Raw genomic sequence first — 23409 nt, 5'->3', positions numbered from 1 at the left:
TCAAATATGCTATGATTTTTGGAATACCATGAAACACTATTAACGTGTTCATTTTTGTACATATTTTCATGAAATGTTTCCAATAGATGTTTCTATAGTTTTCTTACACACGTCATGTAGTTCACTCTGATAATAATGGTTTTGATATCACGCCATTTGCACAGGGGCGTCTCAGATAAGGGGCGTCTCAGATAAGTGCCATGCATCACATTTCATGAGGTTTTCTAAATTAATTTTTTGCAGGCTCCTTGTGCAAACCAGTCTTGTTTTCACGTCGTTAGTAAAGCAAAACTCACAAACTCATGGACTGTGTTGACCGGGGGAGGTGAAGGTAATCACCAATAACCTTGCCATGGACATACTCTAAGACAACCTCTGTGAAGGACTTTCTCCCTGTGGAACCCATCATCCCTCCTGGATGCCCCGATCATTGTAGTGGTCCCCTAGGCCAATAGACCCCCTCCGAGTACCCCTACTGCTCAACATCCATGGCAATTAATGTATGGGAGATGCGAGTTGATGACCCAGGTCAAAATATAACAAGAATATAAATGTATCATACGTAGTTTGGACAACACTCACTTTGCTATCATGTATAATCAGGTTGGGCCAAATATTTAGACAGTGCATTCATTGTCCATTGTGTCAGTTTTGAAAGAATTAAGCAACATTGAAAAATAGCAAGCTCTGTCTTCATCTCCTGCCAATGCCAACATCATGCTCATGTTTGCTTTGCCAGGCCCGTTGACATGTGTGGCAAACCCAAAAGATAAAAACGCTATTGACAACGCATGTAAAAAATAATTTTCTGATTTGACCCAATATCCGTGTTCACTTGGAAATCTTTTTGCATTATGGTTCAGTTAAAATATAGTATTCAGCTCATTAAATTAACCTTTTAACATTTACTTTAAATCAGTTTTTGAAAAAGATATTTATTGCCTTAATTATTTTGATGTATATTTCCCATAATATTTATATCCCTGATCTATAGTATTCTGCTAGTGCAGAAATGTGTAAGAGACTACTGCATGTTCTGGTGAATCCAGTCCATGAACTTGGCGACTGTGCGCTAGACACCTGGCTGGTAAGCCCGTGCACAGCCAACGCCCCAGCTGGTGATTCCAGAAAGGAACCAGCGGCCGTTTGAGTCCTGGCAAACAAAGGGCCCCCCAGAGTATCCCTGCAACAGACACACACGACACCAATGTTAGAAGTTTACTGACTGACAAGGAGGCTTGATGGAGCGATGATTACAATGATCCAGTATAGGAAATGGCATGTCATGATACCAAAGAAGGCATATCAAAAGGCCCAATAAGTAGGTTTAAATGTTCAGCGCAAAGAACAGTAGAACTGAGAGGCAGGCTTGAAATGTTGTGGGACTGGGATCCTGAATGAGGACTTTGTTGTGGAAGGCCCATTCAGGACATGGCATTAAAACTCCGCTCTCCTCTTGCTTAAAATCAAACACCTACAAAATCACCCTAAGACAAATTGGAAATATATTTCAATTACATGCTGTGTCAAATGTCACAAAGGGTGATTAATGCACTCAGCAGTGACTTATCTGTGTGCTCCAGTTTCCTTCCACATATATACACACTCACTAATTGGCTGGCAACATCTGAACATATATAGACATGCAGGGCAATTGTTGGCGCAGGCTCACCTCCCTTGCAATATTCCAGCTTGGTCTTTGGCTCGTCAGCAATTCTGAGATGCAATTATCATGAACGACGCTATATAAAATGAATCGCTATATATTTTAAATAGCTAAGTAAATGTGCTAAATTATCAGTGACAATTTGCTTGATTCGATAAAGCCACATAGATCAGAAGGCTGGGAATGCGTTCACGTCGTGCTGAACAGGGAGCTGTGCGAGTGACTCAAAGCGTGGCTGCCCCTGTGGCGCCCAGCTGATGCCCGCATCGCTCGTGCCACTCTCCTGGACCACCGAGTCGTGGAACTACCCGCGGGACCCTGAGTCGATGCGACTCGTGTCATTGAGGGAGTGGCCGCAGGGCAAGTGAATGTCGGGTGCCCACAACTTAATCGGCATTATTTTCTATTGGCAAGCTTTAGGCAACCCTGTGATGAATTTGTATGTTTGTCTAGAGGATACATTCATCATAGTAACAGGACCTTTCTACCAAAATCTGTTCTTAATTATCATGGTAACTCAACACGTTCGTCAATAACAATGACCTTAAAATTAAATAAATATGGAAAAATGTAGACTTTTGGGCAATGGCCCTTTTTCATTGTACAAATGGGAGACGGACCATGGCCCGAAACGTTGCCTATAATGTTGTGTCTATTGAGGCCACAACATTACTGACTAATGTGTTGAGTTTTTTAGTCAATTGTTCTTGGGCACCACTGCCAACGCAGCAGCAGCAGCATTGCCAAATAATAATGTATCATCCGGTTAACTTATTAGCACTCCATACTGCTCAGTCTGGGTCAGCGAAGCATTGAACCAGTTCAGATTTTGCTTTCCACTGATACTAGCCATGACTGGTTATCAAACTCATGTGGCTGGCTTCCACAGCAGGGCACGCTGAACAACACTGCCATTGCCGTGAATATTACATGTTTATATTATTCTTATAATATACGATACTTGTTTCGTACCACGTGTGTTGATTTCGATTTAAAGCTTTCGTGACTGCAGGGATTCATCTTCTTCGTTTTTTCGGTATAGTCACGTAAAAGGGAAATAATAAAATAAAAATAAAACGTAATAAAATACAATTATCACGACGTTTCGGCCACAACACAAGCAGTCGTCCTCAGGTGAAGAAACAGAGCTGTCGGAAAGACAGCGCTCCAATGAACACTGCTAAGCTTGGCAGCGTATTTTAAGCTGGGTGGGAGGAGCAGAGCGCCTTGACAAAGGAGTTTACATATCAACAGAAGAATTTTGCATTGAAGTAGCTATGTTAATGTGAGAGATTAGCAGGATGTTAAAGTCAGAAATTAGCATGTAACTGGGAGATTAGCATGTTAATGTGACGAATTAGCATGTAACTGGTCACGGAAGTGGCTATGTTAAAGTCAGAGTTTACATATCAACAGAAGAATTTAGCATACATTGAGGGAAAAACGTATTTGATCCCCTGCTGATTTTGTACGTTTGCCCACTGACAAAGAAATGATCAGTCTATAATGTTAATGATAGGTTTTTTGAACAGTGAGAGACAGAATAACAACAAAAATCCAGAAAAACGCATGTCAAAAATGTTATATATTTGACCCCCTCTCAATCAGAAAGATTTCTGGCTCCCAGGTGTCTTTTATACAAGTAACGAGCTGAGATTAGGAGCACACTCTTAAAGGGAGTGCTCCTAATCTCAACTTGTTACCTGTATAAAAGACACCTGTCCACAGATGCAATCAATCAATCAGATTCCAAACTTTCCACCATGGCCAAGACCAAAGAGCTCTCCAAGGAAGTCAGGGACAAGATTGTAGACCTACATAAGGCTGGAATGGGCTACAATACCATTGCCAAGCAGCTTGGTGAGAAGGTGACAAGAGTTGGTTTGATTATTCACAAATGGAAGAAACACAAAATAACTGTAAATCTCCCTCGGCCTGGGGCTCCATACAAGATCTCACCTCGTGGAGTTGCAATGATCATGAGAACGCTGAGGAATCAGCCCAGAACTACACGGGAGGATCTTGTCAATGATCTCAAGGCAGCTGGGACCAGTCACCAAGAAAACAATTGGTAACACACTACGCCGTGAAGGACTGAAATCCTGCAACGCCCGCAAGGTCCCCCTGCTCAAGAAAGCACATATACATGCCCGTCTTAAGTTTGCCAATGAACATCTGAATGATTCAACTCGCCGTGTTTGGAGGAGGAGGAATGCTGCCTATGACCCCAAGAACACCATCCTCACCGTCAAACATGGAGGTGGAAACATAATGCTTTGGGGGTGTTTTTCTGCTAAGGGGACAGGACAACTTCACCGCATCAAAGGGACGATGGACAGAGCCATGTACCGTCAAATCTTGGGTGAGAACCTCCTTCTCTCAGCCAGGGCATTGAAAATGGGTCATGGATGGGTATTCCAGCATGACAATGACCCAAAACACACGGCCAAGGCAACAAAGGGGTGGCTCAAGAAGAAGCCCATGAAGGTCCTGGAGTGGCCTAGCCAGTCTCCAGACCTTAATCCCATAGAAAATCTCTGGAGGGAGCTGAAGGTTCGAGTTGCCAAAGGTCTCTGCCTCAAAACCTTAATAACTTGGAGAAGATCTGCAAAGAGGAGTGGGACAAAATCCCACCTGAGATGTGTGCAAACCTGGTGGCCAACTACAAGAAACGTGTGACCTCTGTGACTGCCAACAAAGGTTTTGCCACCAAATACTAAGTCATGTTTTTCAGAGGGGTCAAATACTTTTTTCCCACATTAAAATGCAAATCAATTTATAACATTTTTGACATGCGTTTTTCTGGATTTTGTTGTTGTTATTCTGTCTCTCACTGTTCAAATAAACCTACCATTAAAATTATAGACTGATAATTTCTTTGTCAGTGGGCAAACGTACAAAATCAGCAGGGGATCAAATACTTTTTTCCCCTCACTGTATATATAAATAAATAGTGCATATTTAGTGTATCATTGAGTGCATGTTTACGTGCTCTAACCCAAAAATCTCGATTATGGACTCAAAAAACCGCTGGGAGACTTCTCACTCAGAACCGTAGCAAGACGATATCGCCTCAATATTCAAATTGTTCAAATATCCCCCGAACGAGTCCAGGATCAATTTAAAGATCATACTCGGCATTCTGAAGGTCCTCTGTGGTCTGACAATGATCACGTTGCCATGTTTACGCTTCTTACAAATATTTTTGCCCTGTTGAATCGATCACCAAACCCAAGTGACGGTAATGTTACGGTAAAAAAAATCTCAGTGGGTGACCTCTGGGCAGAGCATGACCTTGCAAACAGATGACCAATCGAGTGAAATAAACATGGGAAACGCACCTCGATGAACAGGCTGACTTCCCTGTGTGTTCGGACAAACTCATTCATCATAGGCAAAACGAACATGTCCCGAATGCCCACTTCCTTCAAGAACTGCATCTGGAGGTGTTGGCACACCAATTGCATCACCTAGCAAAAGAGGAAAACAACAGGAACGACGTGAATACATCATCGCCATGCAGCAGTCTACGCCCGTCAATTTCTCACGGAGGTAGTAAGGTCCTTAGGTGTCTGGGAGCACAAGGCAGGTGCAGGTGGGTGAGTCATAATTTCCATCCCTGACGCCAAAACTTATTTCAGGCTGTGCAAGAGATAATGACACGGGTGAATTGTCACACAAGCCAATTAGAAAGCTGCCATGCTGTTAATGGTTAGTTTACTGAACTCACAGACCAGAGGTCGCTAAATAGGCACACCACAGTTAGCTGATCGGCAAGTCACGTGTGATGCAGCAAAGTGTGGCTTTCAGCCGGCTCTTCCAACACATCTGGTCAATGTGGAAAAGTAGAATATGGGACCTTCCTGGTGTGGACTAATCAGTTTCAAAGAATGTTCACCACAAGTACGTGTGGTAAATGCAGACAGGATTCCTTGAATAAGGATTCTGTTTGGTGTTTTGACATCTTGACACCTGTTGTATTGCCAGAAAGGGTAAAACCTATTGTTATATGGAAAAGTAGACCAAATACTCGTAAAGAGTTCGCTCTCATGAAGGTCTTTTCACCAGCGGTGGCGTGACCAAGCAATTGCAGAGCTGCACTTTTATATAAGTCAGGTCAGAGCCAGATACACATTGGAGGATAAACATCCCACGGTGGCGGGGCAATTGTTGTGCAATAATGTCAGGTCAAACTTACTTAGGATATTTCCAGGTGCGTTTTATTCATGCCGTATATATTAATGCACACATTGTGTAGTAGTATTATTATTAAACTCACCTTTAATGACGATGACCAAAAACATGATTAAGAGTGTGACTATTAATGAATGTGCGACTGTACGATGTGGACGTAGCGGAGGGGCCCCCCACGGTGAGCGGTGACGCAACGCGCGCAGTGGCCCGCGTCACGTGGTTGGCACCCCACGTGCACAGAGCGAGGCAGGCAGAGCCAGGGGGGGGGGGGGGAGCGTTGCCTAGGCGACGTTGGCGTCCTCGCGGTCTACTCCACGGTCAAGCTGCGTGTCACTTGGTGACCCCCCCACCGCCTCTTACTGGACACCTGTGAGTGAGAGCTTGATAGCGCTTCGGATTTCTCCAGGGTCAAAACAGATTTTGATTCCGAGTACAGTGCACAGCACCTGTACGGCGGGTCCTCGTTTAACGCAGTAGATGCGTTCCTGAAAAGTGCCGCGCTAAGCGAAAACTATTTCCCCCGTAATGAATGTCCAAGCGCAGTCAGAATTGGGTTACAAATAACTTGAGGGGACGCCGCCGCGTTACCGTTTCGTCTCGCTCAACCGCGCAGCTCAAGAAAGTAGTTCGGCGTCGACCGCTCACAAGTCGCCTTATGGCGGTGCGCGTTCCCTAAATGAAGGCAACCGCGTTATAGCGTGAACACGCGGGACAGACCCAGTTGTCGTGTGCGGGTCAACTCCCTGAGATAAACTTGCTGCCGACTTCATGCGTTGTATACGCCCAGTGCTCAGCCAATTGTTGTGAGCGTCGCTCCTCTGCCCTCTGTTGTTAATGGAGGGAGACTGCACCCAACTGCCAAGTATCATCCTTCGCGAGCCTCTTCAAAACGCTCATCTTGACACCGCTGGAAGCAGCCATCGGCCTTGACCTCACCCCACAACAGTGCAATTTTAACCGCTCAACATTAAAACACAACGATGGGTCGCTTGCACCAATCGCACAACATCACAGCGTTGACTCTCAACTGTTACTTGTGTAGAGGGGGTCACATGTGTCACCATAATTGTCCTAATCCTGCAACTCGTGCTGCGAAATATTTTCCTTGCCATATTACCTGTGACAAACAGAATGAGTACAACTGGTAAGTTAAATAAAACCAGAGGTGGGCAACCTGTACTTTAAAATATTATTCATAGCAGGCAATTTGAATACGACTTATAGAAACACCGATGCAGCTATACACAGGCCAGATTGTCCGGATATTCGGTTGATACTAATAGGGTTTATTTGCCAGTATTGTAGATTATTTGAATTACATTTGTTTGGGTGTCAGGGTGGTGCAGTGGTCACGCCCGTGCATGGCATCTTCTGAAGGAGTGCCTGGTTTCACTTTCCTAATTCTGGTCCCTTTCTCTGCAAGGGTTTACTCCCATAGCAAAACAACAACAAAAACATACACTGTAACTGGTACTAGCCAAACATCTGGGATTGTTTTTGTTATACTGCATTGCCCAAAATGGCATTTGGTGATAAAAAAAATTGGCAGGAATTGATGCACTAATGCAATGTGAACTCTTATATATTTTTATTTCATGACTTGCTTAGCGTTCATATTCTTGGTAAAGTCACGTAAATAGAACACAAGAAATAAAATTCAAATTAAATAAAAAAAATTACGTAAAAAAAACTAATAAAAAATAAATTGAAAATAATAAAAGCAAAAAACCCAGGACGTTTCAATCGCAACACAAGCGGTCTTTATTTTATTGTTTTTGTTTGTTGTTTTCTATTTACATGACTTTACCGAAAGAACCAAGAATATGAATTCCTGCAATCACGAAAGTTAAGTCAAAATTTGCGTCGCGTTCCTTTAATTTGCCCTCCTATCTGTTTGTATTGCTGTTTGTTGTTGTAACTTTCTGACTCGCCCCGACTGGACATCTGTGAAAAAAGATCTTAATAGCTCATCAGATTCGTCCAGCCTAATTAAAGATTCTGATTCGGACATTAACTGACCCAGTTTTCGCATGGAGATCACGGCCAGGATGTGGAACAAAGGGACCCCCGGTCACACTCACGTGGAATGCCTAGGACATTGCACAGCATTTAAATGGACTAGGTTTGTGAGATTGAGTGGTGGCTTAGGGAAGGCCTTTATTCAACAATGTCATGGCCGATAAGAATTTTTATAGTCATACACCATAGCCCACGATTTCCTGCACCGTTCATTCACTTGAGGAGACTGCGCATGGTGGAGATGGATGACCCTCGGTATCCTGTCCCAAAGTGATTCCAGTGGTTCAGGTAGTGGAAGAGTTGCTAGAGCTTCTGGTTCTTGCCGAAGCCTTGTGACTTTTGGATGAGAGCGTGGTAGGATGAGTGAAGCGTGGAGCTAAAGCTCCTGGAACATCCTGTACCCAAACAACACCAAACATTCAAAATCTTACAATGCTGCTGTTCCAGCACGAACAACATAACAATGAACAACATTTTCACAAATTCAACGTAATGCAGGTAATTGAGTGGCTCGAGGTTAATTTCAATGTCAGAGCACCGAGCCAATGCCATTGAGGTCCTCCGTTCAAAATTCAGTGAGCCATCTATCAACAAACGTTCCTGCGAATTGAGGGCAGGAATGCTGTGGTCTCAACTTGGTCACCAATGGCTGCTCAGTAAACATAATGTCAAATGTGTTTTTGTTCACTGAAGCATATCCCAGCTCTGAGGGTTTGAATTCCATTTGACGTGTAATGAATTATCTTCAGCTTGGATTCCTGGTAAAGCACATCAGTGGCAACTTGTCTCTGAACCAGGGGATCCTTGTTCGACAAACTGAGTTTCTGGAACATTCAAGCATCCTCAAGCGCCATGGACAAATAAGAGTTTTATCGTTCCACTATTGTTTTGTGCACCGTATCAGCTTTAACAGGATTTGCCCAAAAAGCCTTAGCAAGGAAGGATGAGTCTTTGTAAGTTAGCAAATAGAGAGGGTGGAGACCTCAGCATGTAGACATCTCAACCACAACTCTACCTGGTCTCTGTTATTTATTTAATGAGCCAGCCCTTGCCACACTGAGGTTATACGAATGAACCTTGCATGCCACAGACAGGGCAGTGAACGGCAGTTGCTGCTATTGTTTTGGTTATTTGTAGCTTTTTCTTACCCAGCGATGGCAAGCTCGTACTCCGAGTGCCCATAGAAGGAGGCTGGGTCAAAGATGACGGGCCCTTCATTAATCTCTGCAGCGTTCCCAGTCCATAGGTCACCGTGGAGCAGTGCCGGAACCACCTCTACGTCCCGGAAAAATTCCCCCAACCGAAGCTGCACACCATGCAAAAAACAACACCACTTTATTCATGATAACGTTTTTTTAGAGTTAGATCGCATAAATTTACAAGCGTCGTACACCCACTCCAATTGCCATTAGGCAATTGCCAGAAGCCAGAACGCTTCTGGCAACTGCTTGATGATGCTGGGTGTAATCACCAGCGAAAGGTCGTACTCGTTTGAAAATGTTCTGCGTTTCATCTCTAACACACCAGAGTGCCGAAGCAATAACATAAATGGCACGTTCTGTTCATGTCAGAAACATTACTAATGGGCTGTGTTGGGTGGATGTGGGTGTACGACGCATTTACACTTACGCGATCTAAGCCAAAAAACACTTTATCATGAATAATATTGGTCGCGAAAGCCTGCGTGTGAAACACGTTACCTTTAAAGTCACCTCGAAAACCCACTGTGATCAAATGGGTTTCCCATATGGCTGTGCACATGATGAGCTACACTGTTGCATGTATTAACTCTTTCCTGTTCCGAGATGACTGCAAGTTGCGGGGTGCATCCCGTTCACCGCTGAATCTCGTGTACGTCATCGGAACGTAATAGGAAGTAAATATTAAATAACTTTATCGGTACCGAGGATCCCACAAGGCCGTGCGGGAAAGTGTGTAGCACAGTTTGGTACCAGCTATAATAGAGTGCTGTCCTGTCGCTACGGTGCTCTGCGGCGAGTACAATGTCTTTAAAAACAACGGCGCTATGCCTCTCTAAATAAAATTACCGCTGAACCGCTTGCGCGTTCCGAGATTCGGTGGTGAACGAGACCCATTCTGAAATGAGCAGTCGTCTCGGAACGGGAAAGGATTAAGGGCGAGAGTGAAACAGCTTACGAACCTGAAGCCGAGACCAGAGCTCGTGGGTTTCCCGTTCACCGTAGTCCTTCTCTATCATGTCCAGCTGAAGCTGCAGTCGCTGCCGTGAGAAGAACGTCACCCAGTCCTCCTGCCACTCATTCAGCTGGTGGCATTAATATAGTTTTATTACGGACATTTAAAAACATAAGCAAATAATACCTACTTTATTTGGCCAATCCTTGACCTAAAACAGTGATATTCACTCATTTTCGGAGGGGGGCCACTTTCGCGAATAAGACATTATCAGTGAAAGAGCCATCTCACATTTGAAACCATTGGGGGTTTGACAGCATGATGGGGTGTTTTCACTTGTGTGTATTGTCGGGGACTGCACGTCAGAGGTCGCAGTAAAAAGGACACCAGGGACTGCCACCGGCCCGCGGGCCTTGCAATGAAGAACACGGACTTAAGATGTCACCCAGAAACGTTGAATTTTACGTACAAATGGCTGGGTAATTCTTAAGACATAATTCGACACTCATGTTATGTACCGATTATCATGCTGTAGTCTTTGAACATCTCATTTCAGCCACCAATTGATATCTTCATAAAAAAATACAACAGCATTGATCCTAGCGATAGGTTCTGCGCTTAATTCCCGCAACTCCGCTTAGCACGGTTGGCTATGTACGGTGGAAAGGAAGTTCAACATACATTCATACAAGTCTGTCAAACCCGGCTCTGAGTGTAATTGGTAATTAGCGAAAACATAACTAATTATGTGAACACTGGTTATGCAAGATCGATCTCTGAGGGAACTTCAGTGACATCTGGTGATGTCAGTTGTAACTGTGTGCCCTGTTATCAATGGTACAACTATGTGCAATGGAAGAAAATATATGCATTTTTTAATCAGATATATTGTTTTATAAATTTGTGTACTTATGCAAGATAAAATGTATGCCAATCTAGTTCTTCTTAAAATGTAACTTTAAACCAATGTTACCATCATCAGTGGTTAATAGACTATTACACAAAGGACTCTCATATTTCTACGATGTAATACTAATTAGACTGACATCTGAACAACAGCTGATTTCACCGCTCCATGATAAAACTAATTTAATCAAGTAAACATTATTGCCGTTCCTATAAAACTTTGGTCACCTAGGCTGTCCTTCAACAAAAGGGTATATTAAATCTATAATATAGTTTTTCTGGGTTAGATCGCATAAAAATAAATGAGCCGTTAAACCCACCACCACCTAACAGCCAATTAGTAAGGTTGTCACGTAAACGGAACATGCCAATCCGCTACTTGTACAGCAAACCGAAGTGATGGAGAGAAAATCCACAACATTTACAATCTGAGTATGACGTTTCGCCAGTAATTACAACTATCATCATTAGGTGGACAGCCAAATTCGTAGAGAAATCCTCCTGTTTCATTCCTTGGAGGGATAGATGTGATGACGTCACTTGTGAGCCCTTCACGAATTGGAATGTTCTGTTTACGTGACAAACCTTACGAATTGGCTGTGTCGGTGGTGGCGGGTTTAACGACAAATTTATATTTCAACGATCTAACCCAAAAAAAACGATATTATGGATATTGGCCGCGAAAGCCTACGTGTTAAACGGGTATATTAAAATTTAAATGGGCTACAACCAGTTTCATGACTTTAAAGCGGAGATCACATGTGGGATGTAACCACAGCATATAGCCGTATGAAACCCACATACTCTACACCTTCTGCCCAGGGTCCATACCTGTTGGGAGAAATTAAAGACTGAAATTTTTATCAAAATCTGTAAAGCACATGAGAACCTTAATTTAGCAGTCTCAAACTGACTGGGACCCCTGTCGTGACGGAGCAGCTGAACATTGCACAAAATCATCAACGCATATACAGATATATACCAAGGGTGACCAACTTTCCTGACCCTACCAGCAGCATATCATAATCTTCAGATGGCCGCGGGAGCCACAAGAGATAAAGATTAGCCATACAGAAGTTGACTCGTGTCGACTGGCTGTGGAATTTTGAGTTTAGAAATCTCAGTGCCCTGGGAGTACTCATGGCCTGCCTCCGATACCAGATTGTTCTCACTTCATATAAAGTTAAATTGAAGAGTTACAAATTAGCAGCACCTCTACAGAGCCATACTTGAACTGCCCAGGAGCCACATGCAGAAGCCGAGCAATGGTCTGGCCAACCATGGTATTTTCTGTACATTATAGACTTGTAAATCTAGCGTATATAAAAAATTAGCTGAAAACATTTATTTGAGCATTTACTCTATTGCCCTTTAATGAATGAATAGCAAAACTACATGAACTCTCTCCTAAAGCCTTCTTTTGGCTAGCAGACCTTGACATTTATCTCCTGAACATATTGCGATTATATTCCTGGTTGTTTCGGCAAAGTCACGTAGAAGGGAAATAATACAAATAAAACATATAATAAAATTTTCACGACGTTTCGGCCACAACGCAAGCAGACGTCCTCAGATGACGAAACAGAGCTGTCGGAAAGACAGCGTCTTAATGAACACTGGGCAGTGAACACTGGGCAGTGTTCATTAAGACGCTGTCTTTCCGACAGCTCTGTTTCTTCACCTGAGGACGACTGCTTGCGTTGTGGCCGAAACGTCGTGAAAATTTTATTATATTATGTTTTATTTGTATTATTTCATTATTTCCCTTCCACGTGACTTTACCGAAAGAACCAAGAATATGAATCCTTGCAGTCACGAAAGCTTTAAATCGAAAAATAATGCGATTAGCAAAAATATAAAGGGACGCAATGTTGAATGCTCTAAGTCTCCTTTGCAGAAGAGTTTGCCCTGATGGACTTAAATACAGATACTTTTAATAGCCATAATTCATATATTACCCAACATAATTCATATTCTGAAAAGTACATTGCACACACATGAACAATACAGTTCCCTTCATCGCAAAGATGGCTAAAACAAAGAGATGAATGTGATTAGGTGTGGAAAATCATGACCGCTGGCTGGTTGGTTGTGTTCATGTATGAAATAATGACAGCATGTGTCTATCTCATTCACTAGCTCAATCACTTGATTTTTACGATTAATAAACAGCTGTATGAAATGTGTGTTTGTTTACACACACATCGCCTGTTTACACATATTCATTAGATCCGATTAGCATGCCTACTCTCAGTGCGAAGGAATGTCAACATAATACATAGTTGACATGATGCTAGGGTTGGATCGGTGGGCCTAGTTTTCCACATGTTTTACATTTTCATTATTCAATACCGATAGTTTTCTCTTCCTTGTGAAGCCTCTCTCCAATCTTCCTGTTGTGAAGGTGCATTTCAGCCAGATGCTGCCCCAACAAGCCTGAGCCCCTGTCAGAGTGTACAACACAATAGACCTGTCAAAGAAAACATTAACTTTATCATGCCAACAAACCCCAAGTAAAAATTCATATGCAAACTAAACTACATCATATTTGTCCAGGTGGTCTGTGGCCGAGAACCTCGCTTGAAAATACGAATATATCAGTTCACATTCTGGTTTGGGTGACTCAAAACAATATTCTTCTGGGGTTTATACAATGAGTGTTACTTCCTGGGAAGTCAATCCTATGTAGACTATAAATGAAACCATTTTTTATTTTACCAGAGCTATTTTTCAGAACCGACCTGGCCACAAATGATAGCCTAACGAAGTGGCTTATCACATGGAAATTTATAGCAGCCAAATGCTCAAAATACTCATGTTTCTAAATGTGCAGGGTAAAACTGGAGAAACTGGAGAAAAACCTGCACGACCACGGGGAAAACATGCAAACTTCAAATATACAGCAGGCGTCAAGGTCGGGATCGAACCTACGAAGTTCAATATACCAGGCGAGGTAGTTAACATCTCCTAGCCACCATGGCGCCCCATTCTCTGACTTATCCACCCACCCACCCACTCGTAAAGCCACCCACCCACTGACTCACCCTGCCACGTACTGAATCTCTAAACCAACAACTCAACCACCCACCCACGCACTCACCCTGCCACATACTAAATTTCTAAACCAACAACTCAACCACCCACCCACTCATCCAACCTCTCACTTACTAAACCAGCCACTCACCAACCCACCGACCCACTCATCCACCTATTCACTTAAAATAGTTCAACTACAATTGAATTATAAAAAAATCACCAGGGAAGGCCCACTGAGCTATACAGATCCTTGTCGGAAACGACGTGGCAAACAAATAATAGCTCAAAGAAGTGGCTTATCACGTGGACATTTATAGCAGCCAAAGCCTCTAAATGTATATTTCTAAATATGCATGAAAAACTCGGAGGTCCCAGAGAAAAATCCATGCAACCACAGGGAGAACATGCAAACTCCAAATATACAGGCGTCACGATCGGGATCGAACCCACGATGTCCTATACAAATGGCGAGGGAGTTAACATTCCGCTACCCTGGCGCTCCACTCTGACTCAGCCTCCCACCCACCCACTCAAACACCCAGCCAAGCACTCATGAACCCAATCACCCTGGCACCCACTCAATCGCGAAACCCACTCACTCATCAACACACCCAGCCACTCACTTAACCACTTACCTACGAACCCACCTGCATACCCCCTACTCACTACCTCAACGACCCACTCACTCAACACTCCACTAACCCACCCACTCACCTATTCATGCCCCAAATCACACACTGACCCATCCACCCACTTAATCTATAACTCATGCACTCACTCACCCACCTGCTCACCAGCCACTTATCTACTCACCCACCCACTCATCCTGCCACCTTCTCAACCTCTAACCCACCCACGCACCGAACTACCCACCTACCCAATCACCCATCCAATAAACTACAACTAAACTATTTTGTATTTTACCAGGTAAGCCCCACAGAGCTATATAAAACATTTTAGAAGTGATCTGGTTACAACTGATACGTGAACGAAGTGGCTGATCACACTGACATTTAGTGCAGCCAAATCTTCTAAACAAATCTTGACTCTAAATGCGGAGGGATAAATCTGGAGGACCCGGAGAAAAATCCACGAGGCCACAGGCAAAACATTAAACCTCATAATATACAGGCAGCAGGGTCAGAATCGAATACACGATTTCCTGTATACTCAGTGAGGTAGTTAATCTCTCACCATAGTGGCACCCCTCTCTCTGACCCACTCACCCAATTACACACTAACTCACCCACTCAACCTCCCACATTAACTTACTCACCCACCAGTCACTCCCCGATTCACCCAACCACCCCCTCACTCACCCAACCACGCACCAACTCACCTACCCACTAACTCACCCACCCATCTTCTCCCGCACTCAGCCAGCCACCCGCTCAATCACGTGCCGACTAACTTACTCACACACTCACCGACCAATACACCCATTCACCCACTCACTTACCCACCCACAATCTCACTACCCAAGCCAACCACCCAGCCCCTCACTCACCCACTTATTCAATCACCCACTACCCCACACACTCACCCAACCACTTGCTCACTTACCCATATGCTAACCCAACCACTCACTCACCGACTCACCCACCCACTAACTCATCAAAATTAATTATCAACCACTCACCCAGCCACCCACGCAATCTCATACCCACTAACTCACTCACCTACCCATTTATGCACTCACGCACCCACAAACCAACCCACCTACCCATCTCTTCACTCACTCACCCACCCACACAGTCAATCACTCACCTACATACCTACCCACTAATACTCACCCACTCATCCAACAACGAACTCACCAACCCACCCGCCGACTCACTCACTCAGGTACTAACCCACTCAACTTCTAACCCACACACTAACCACCTAACCACCTACCCACACACTCACTCACTCACCCACACACTCACTCACTCATCCACCCACCCAAACATCCACTCACCCACCCACTAATTCACTCACCCACTCACTCCCTCATCCATCCACTCACCTACTCGCCCATCCACTCACTTACTCAATGAGCCACTCACCTTCTCACCCAGTACTTACACATCAACTGACCCTGCCACCCACTCAATTTCTAACCCACCCACTCACCCAACCAGCTGCCCACTCCCTCAGCCACTCACCTACTTACCCACCCCACTTACACATCCACTTACCCTGCAATCCACTCAATTTCTAATCCCCCACTCACCCAACCACCCGCCCACTCATCTACTCACCCATTACCAAGGAATTATTCACCCACCCATCAGTAAACCACCCAATAATCCAACCACTCACAAACTAAATCACCTATTAATTAAACCACCCACTACCTCAACCACCCACTAACTTAACCACCGAGCCACTCACCCACTCAGCAAGCCACCCACTACTATATATCTAACCCAATATCTCACTCACCCACCGCCCACTCACCTACACACGTATGCACTCACTCACACACCGCTCACTCACCGACACACTAAATTATGTTTATTTTACCAGGTGAGGCCCAATGAGCTACATAGCTCGTTTTCAAAACAACCTTCACCACAAATAAACCGACCATTAAAATTATAGACTGATCATTTCTTTGGCAGTGGGCAAACGTACAAAATCAGCAGAGGATCAAATACTTTTTTTCCCTCACTGTACATTGCGGGGGTCACAAAAATATCTCCAAAATCCTGAATGAACACAAGATCCAGGTCCGATTCAACACAGTACAAAAAAAATCCGTGATCTGGTTATATCTGTAAAGGATGTGGTTCCAGACATACAGTACCCGGGCGTTTACAAACTAAAGTGCAACTGTGGTAGCAGCTACATTGGAGAAACCATACGACATATATCAGACCCCATCCGCGAACATAAAGCAGACTTGAAACACGGTAGGAGGAACTCCTCTGCCGTGGCAGATCACTGTTATAATTCAGTGGGCTAACATGACATTGACTTCTCCAAGAAGGAGGTTCTTTGCAAGCCAACCGGCTACCATGAGAGATTCGTTCATGAGGCCATCCACATATACAAGCACAGAGACAATTTCAACCTAGAAGATGGATTCTGGCTTAGTAACCATTGGAAAGATGTTTTAAACCATTTCGGTTCTTAATTGATTGTATTTTATGGTGATTTTCAGACCGCAGCCCTTTCACTGGCACTGCCTCTAAATACTTCTCACACCACGGTCAATGGTATGGTTTACAACATGTAGTATAATAATCAATAGTATAACATTGTAATGTTTAACATAACTCATAAGGCAATATATAGCATCGTAATTGCATAATGAATATACATCAGTGTGGTATATAGTTGGGTTCATAGAATAAGACAGTGTAATATCACAAGTCTAATAGTTTATAATCTAAAGTATAGGGTAGTGTAAAGTAACGCATAGTATAATTCAAAAGTGGAATCTGTCTATGATATGATGTTATACCATGTAGTTTAGATTGGAAGGTATAATATTGCATTATATAGTAGTCCAGTTTACAGCATAGTCATAAGGCAACTCAGGACACAACAGCGCACCTTGGCTGTTGCACTTGCCCCTTTTCCTGTTTCCTCTCTGCCTGTGTTCCCAGCCCCCTCCCTCCTCCTCTCCGGAGGTGATGCTGGTAACATGCAAATTCATATTTTAACTCCGCCCACACAGCTTAATAGACGCGGTCCTTGCATGTCAGCGTTCATTCAAGCTCTGTCTTCCGGACAGACCTGTCTCTTCACTTGAAGAAGGCCACTTGTGTTGTGGCTAAAACGTCGTGAGAATTTTATTGTCTTATTTTATTATTTTATTCCCATTCTACGTGACTTTACCAAGCACCAAGAAGATGAATCCTTGCAGTCATGAAAGCTTTAAACCGAAATTTACTTTTTATTTCACCAGGCAAGGCCCATTGAGCTATATAGATCCTTTTCAGAACAGACCTGGCAACAAATGAAAGATATACGAGTGGCTTATCACAGATACATTTATTGCAGCCAAATCCTCTAAACGCATGTTGCTTCTAAATGCAGAGGGAAAACCCTGAGGATCTAGAACAAAATCCAGGCGACCACGGGTGAGAACTTACAAACTCCAAATATACAGGCGACAGGGTCGGGATCGAATCCACCACCTCCTGTATACTAGGCAAAATAGTGAACATCTCACCACCTTGGCGCCTCACTCTCTGACTCAACCATCCACTCACTTACACGCTAACTTACACACTCAACTTCCCATGTTAAATTACCCACCCAGCCGTCACTCACCCATTCACTCACTCACCCAACCCGTCACTCACCCCTCCGCTCACCCACCCACTCACTCATTAACTTGCCCACCTATCTTCTCAACCACTCACCCAGCATCCCACTCAATCTCATACCAAACTAATCTACACACACCCACACACCCACTCACTGACCCACTCACTTATGCACTCGCCCAACCACCCACTTACTCCCTCATGGACTCACCAACCCACCCACCCATCTCCTCACTCACACACCCACCCCATCAATCACCCACCCACTAACTAACACCCACACACTCACCTACTCACCCACTCACCGACCCAGCACTCACTCACCGAGCCACTCAATCGCTAACCCACCCACTCACCCACCTACCTGCCCACTCACTCACCCAGTCACTAACGCACTCACTCAATGTATAGCCCACCCACTACCCACCTAACCTCCTTCCCACACACTCATTCACCCAACCACATACCCACCCACACTCACCCATACACTCACCTACTCGCCCAGCTGCTCAATTATTTACCGAGCCACTCACCTAATTACCCAGCCACTCACCTACTCACTCACCCTGCCACCCACTCCATTTCTAACCCACACACTCACCCAACCACCTCCCACTCCCTCAGCCACTCACCGACTCATCAAATCACCCACTACCCAAATAACTAATCATCCACCCACCCATCACTCAACCAAACAATAATAAAGCCACCCAATAATTAAACTACCCATTAACTCAACCACCCACTAACTCAACCAGGTTTATTTTACCAGGTAAGGCCCACTGAGCTATATAGATCCTTTTCAGAACAGACCTGGCAACAAATGATAGATATACGAGTGGCTTATCACAGATACATTTATTGCAGCCAAATCCTCTAAACGCATGTTGCTTCTAAATGCAGAGGGAAAACCCTGAGGATCTAGAACAAAATCCAGGCGACCACGGGTGAGAACTTACAAACTCCAAATATACAGGCGACAGGGTCGGGATCGAATCCACCACCTCCTGTATACTAGGCAAAATAGTGAACATCTCACCACCTTGGCGCCTCACTCTCTGACTCAACCATCCACTCACTTACACGCTAACTTACCCACTCAACTTCCCATGTTAAATTACCCACCCAGCCGTCACTCACCCATTCACTCACTCACCCAACCCGTCACTCACCCCTCCGCTCACCCACCCACTCACTCATTAACTTGCCCACCTATCTTCTCAACCACTCACCCAGCATCCCACTCAATCTCATACCAAACTAATCTACACACACCCACACACCCACTCACTGACCCACTCACTTATGCACTCGCCCAACCACCCACTTACTCCCTCATGGACTCACCAACCCACCCACCCATCTCCTCACTCACACACCCACCCCATCAATCACCCACCCACTAACTAACACCCACACACTCACCTACTCACCCACTCACCGACCCAGCACTCACTCACCGAGCCACTCAATCGCTAACCCACCCACTCACCCACCTACCTGCCCACTCACTCACCCAGTCACTAACGCACTCACTCAATGTATAGCCCACCCACTACCCACCTAACCTCCTTCCCACACACTCATTCACCCAACCACATACCCACCCACACTCACCCATACACTCTCCTACTCGCCCAGCTGCTCAATTATTTACCGAGCCACTCACCTAATTACCCAGCCACTCACCTACTCACTCACCCTGCCATCCACTCCATTTCTAACCCACACACTCACCCAACCACCTCCCACTCCCTCAGCCACTCACCGACTCATCAAATCACCCACTACCCAAATAACTAATCATCCACCCACCCATCACTCAACCAAACAATAATAAAGCCACCCAATAATTAAACTACCCATTAACTCAACCACCCACTAACTCAACCAGGTTTATTTTACCAGGTAAGGCCCACTGAGCTATAAATATTGTTTTCAGAAGCACCATCGCCAAAAATTATAGCTCAAAAAAGTGGCTTATCATGTATACATTTATAGCAACCAACTCCTCTAAATACATGTTTCTAAATGTGGAGGGAAATATACAGGCATTAGGGTCAGGTTCGAACCCACAACCTTCTGTATACGAGGCGAGGTAGTTAACATATCGCCACTGTGGCCCCCCACTATATGACTCTCCCACCCACTAACCCACACAGTCACCCACTCACTTAAACACCCACCGTCACATGCATCCAGGCACTGACTCACCCAGCCACTCAGTACCCATAAAACCACCCAGACACTCACCCATGCACTTGCCCACTCACCCACCCACCCAATTATCCACACACTAAACTAAATTTTAAATATTTATTTTTATTTTACCAGGTCAGGCCCACAGCAAAATAGATATTTTTCAGAAGCCACGTGACCACAAATAACAGTTCAATGAAGTGGCTTTTCACGTAGAAGCTAAATTATATAAATGCATGTGTCTAAATGCAGCAGGACAACACGGAGAACTCTGATTAAATGTCACGCGACCACAGGAACAACATGCACACTCCAAATTTCCAGGCGTCAGGGTCGGGATTGAACTCACAACCTCCTGCATAAAATACGAGGAAGTTAACATCTCGCCACAATGGCACTCCACTATCTGACGTAGCCACCCACTCACCCACCCACTCATAACAAACCCACTCAACCCTGACAACTACTCAATCTCTAACCCACCAACCCAAGCACACAACAACCCACCTACCCATTCACCAACCCAGCCAATAAACTAAACTAATTTTATTTTACCAGGTAAGGGTCACAGAGCTATATACTGTACATCGCTTTCAGTAGTGACCTGGTTACAAATGATAGGCCAACGAAGTGGCTTATCACGCGGACATTTATTGCAGCCAAATCCTATAAATGCATGTTGATTTTATATGCAGAGGGAAAACCCGGAGGACATGGAGAAAAATCCATGCGACCAAGGGGAGAACGTGCAAACTCCAAATATACAGGCAGAAGGGTCGAGATCGAAACCACAACCTCCTGTTTTCCAGGTGAAGTGGTTCGCATCTCACCACAATGGCGCTCCATTCTCCGACTCTCCCATCCATGAACCCACACACCCACCCACTCAAATACCCACCCATTAACTCAACAACACATGAACTCAACCACCTACTAACTCAACCAGCCACTTACTCAACCAGCTTACTCAGCCACCCACAAACTCAACCACCGAGCCACTCACACACTCACCAAGCCACTCTCTCAATCTCTAACTCACACTCATGCATCCAGCTACTCACCCATCCACTCATCCACCCACCCACACACCAACCCACTCACCCACGCACCCAGCCAATCATAAAAAAAAACACTGAACTAAAACGAGTTTTTTTCCAGGTAAGGCCCACAGCTAAATAAATCTTTATCAGAAGCAATCTGCCCACAAATAACAGCTCAATGAAGTGGCTTTTCACGTAGAACGTTATAGCAGCCAAGTTCTATAAATGCATGTTTCTAAATACGGAGGGACAACCCGGAGAACCCGGAGAAAATTCCAACCGACCATGGGGAGAAGATACAAACTCCAAATGTATACAGGCTTTAGGGTTGGGGGGAACCTACGAACTCCAATATACCAGGCGAGGGAGTTAACATCTCGCCACTGTGGCGCCTCATTATCTGACTCACCCACCAACTCAACTACTAAAGCCACCCACACACTCACTCACCCACTCACAAACCCACTCACTCACTAACCTACTGACTCATCAACACACCAAGCCACTCACTCAAGAACTTACCTATGCACCCACCTACACACCCACTCACTCTAAATATACAGACGTCAGGGTCGGGATCGAACCCATGACCTCGTTTATAAAAGACGAGGCAGTTAACATCTCGCCACCATGGCACTCCACTCTCCGACTCAGCCACCTACTCACCCACCCACTCACAAACCCACCCACTGGATCTCAAACACACTCACTCACTCACCAATTTACCCACCCACTCACCCTGACACCCACTCAATCTCCAACTGACCCACCCACACACTCAAAATCCCACCTACCCACTCAACCATCCAATAAACTGAAACTAAACAATTTTTTTTTTATTTTACCAGGTAAGGCCCACAGAGGTATATCAAGTGACCTGGTTACAAATAATAGGTCGACGAAGTGGCTTATCACGTAAACATTTATTGCATTCAAATCCTTTAAACGCATGTTGATTTGAAATGCGGAGGGAAAACCCGGCTAACTTAATGCACACAATGGACCAGAAGGACAAGCGCAAAGGGTTCACATAATGCGCATGCATAATGTACGTTGACTCATTAATCTCTCCACCCCTCCCCACTTTGCATCAAGAGCGCCAAAGTGTGGTAACCACATCTATGCCTCTTTATAAGGAACGAAACAGACTAACTTCTCCACAAATCTGGCTGTCGCCTGATGAAGCTAGTTGTAATTACTGGCGAAAAGTTGTACTCAGATTGTAAATGTTGTGGCTTGACTCTCCAACACACCGGTGTGCTGTACTAGTTACAAATTGGAATGTTCTGATTACGTGACAACCCATACTAGTTGGCTGTGTCGGGTGGTGGTGGGTTTTTTAACGACACATTTATATATTTACGCGATCTAACCCAAAAAAAACCCTCTATTATGGATAATATTGGTCGCGAAAGCCTACGTGTAAAACAAACCCCAAGGAATCAAAAAAATCGACGCGACCACGGAAGAAGATGAAAACTCCAAATATACAGGCTTCAGGGTCGGGATCGAATTGATTACATCCTGTATTCTGGGCGAGGGAGTTAACATCTCGCCACTGCGGCGCCTCATTATCTGACTCACCCACCCGCTCAACTACTAAAGCCACCCACACACTCACTCACCCACTCACAAACCCACTCACCCTGCCACCCACCCGCTCATACAAATCGGGCATCAATACCGTTGCTTTGTATGATCTGTGAAACGCAGAATATTGCAGATAAAATCGGACATTTTGAGCTTACTGCCGGATCGATTGAGAGGAATCAATACAATTAGTCTCGATTCACGATCAACAAAGACAATATATAGGAAAATCTCTGATCGGTGATTTTGATTGCATCATATTGCAGCGCCCCTTTGATGATGTTATAAAGCACTTGCCCCAACAGTCTGTTAAAGGCTACACGGGGGATCTTTGTGTGCGAGT

General features: G+C 44.6%; 1 protein-coding gene across 1 annotated transcript in view; it reads right to left on the bottom strand.

The window, feature by feature from the left end:
- Positions 1 to 7125: 7125 nt before the first annotated feature.
- The window catches only part of LOC142924056 (fructosamine-3-kinase-like), a 69016-nt gene continuing 52732 nt past the window's right edge, over positions 7126 to 23409 (bottom strand). Inside the window, exons 3-6 of the mRNA XM_076065503.1 lie at positions 13292 to 13383; positions 10041 to 10163; positions 9028 to 9185; positions 7126 to 8274 (exon numbers count right to left, since the gene is read on the bottom strand). Coding sequence (XP_075921618.1) covers positions 8256 to 8274; positions 9028 to 9185; positions 10041 to 10163; positions 13292 to 13383 — 392 coding nt within the window. The 3' untranslated portion in view covers positions 7126 to 8255. The remainder of the gene's footprint in view (positions 8275 to 9027; positions 9186 to 10040; positions 10164 to 13291; positions 13384 to 23409) is intronic.

Source organism: Petromyzon marinus, chromosome 8 (assembly GCF_048934315.1).
Source record: "Petromyzon marinus isolate PM22_M1 ecotype Great Lakes invasive population chromosome 8, UKy_Petmar_22M1.pri1.0, whole genome shotgun sequence".
Classification (NCBI taxonomy): Eukaryota; Metazoa; Chordata; class Hyperoartia; order Petromyzontiformes; family Petromyzontidae; genus Petromyzon; species Petromyzon marinus.
Note: the sequence above shows the minus strand (reverse complement) of the source record. Positions and strands in the feature narration are given on the sequence as shown.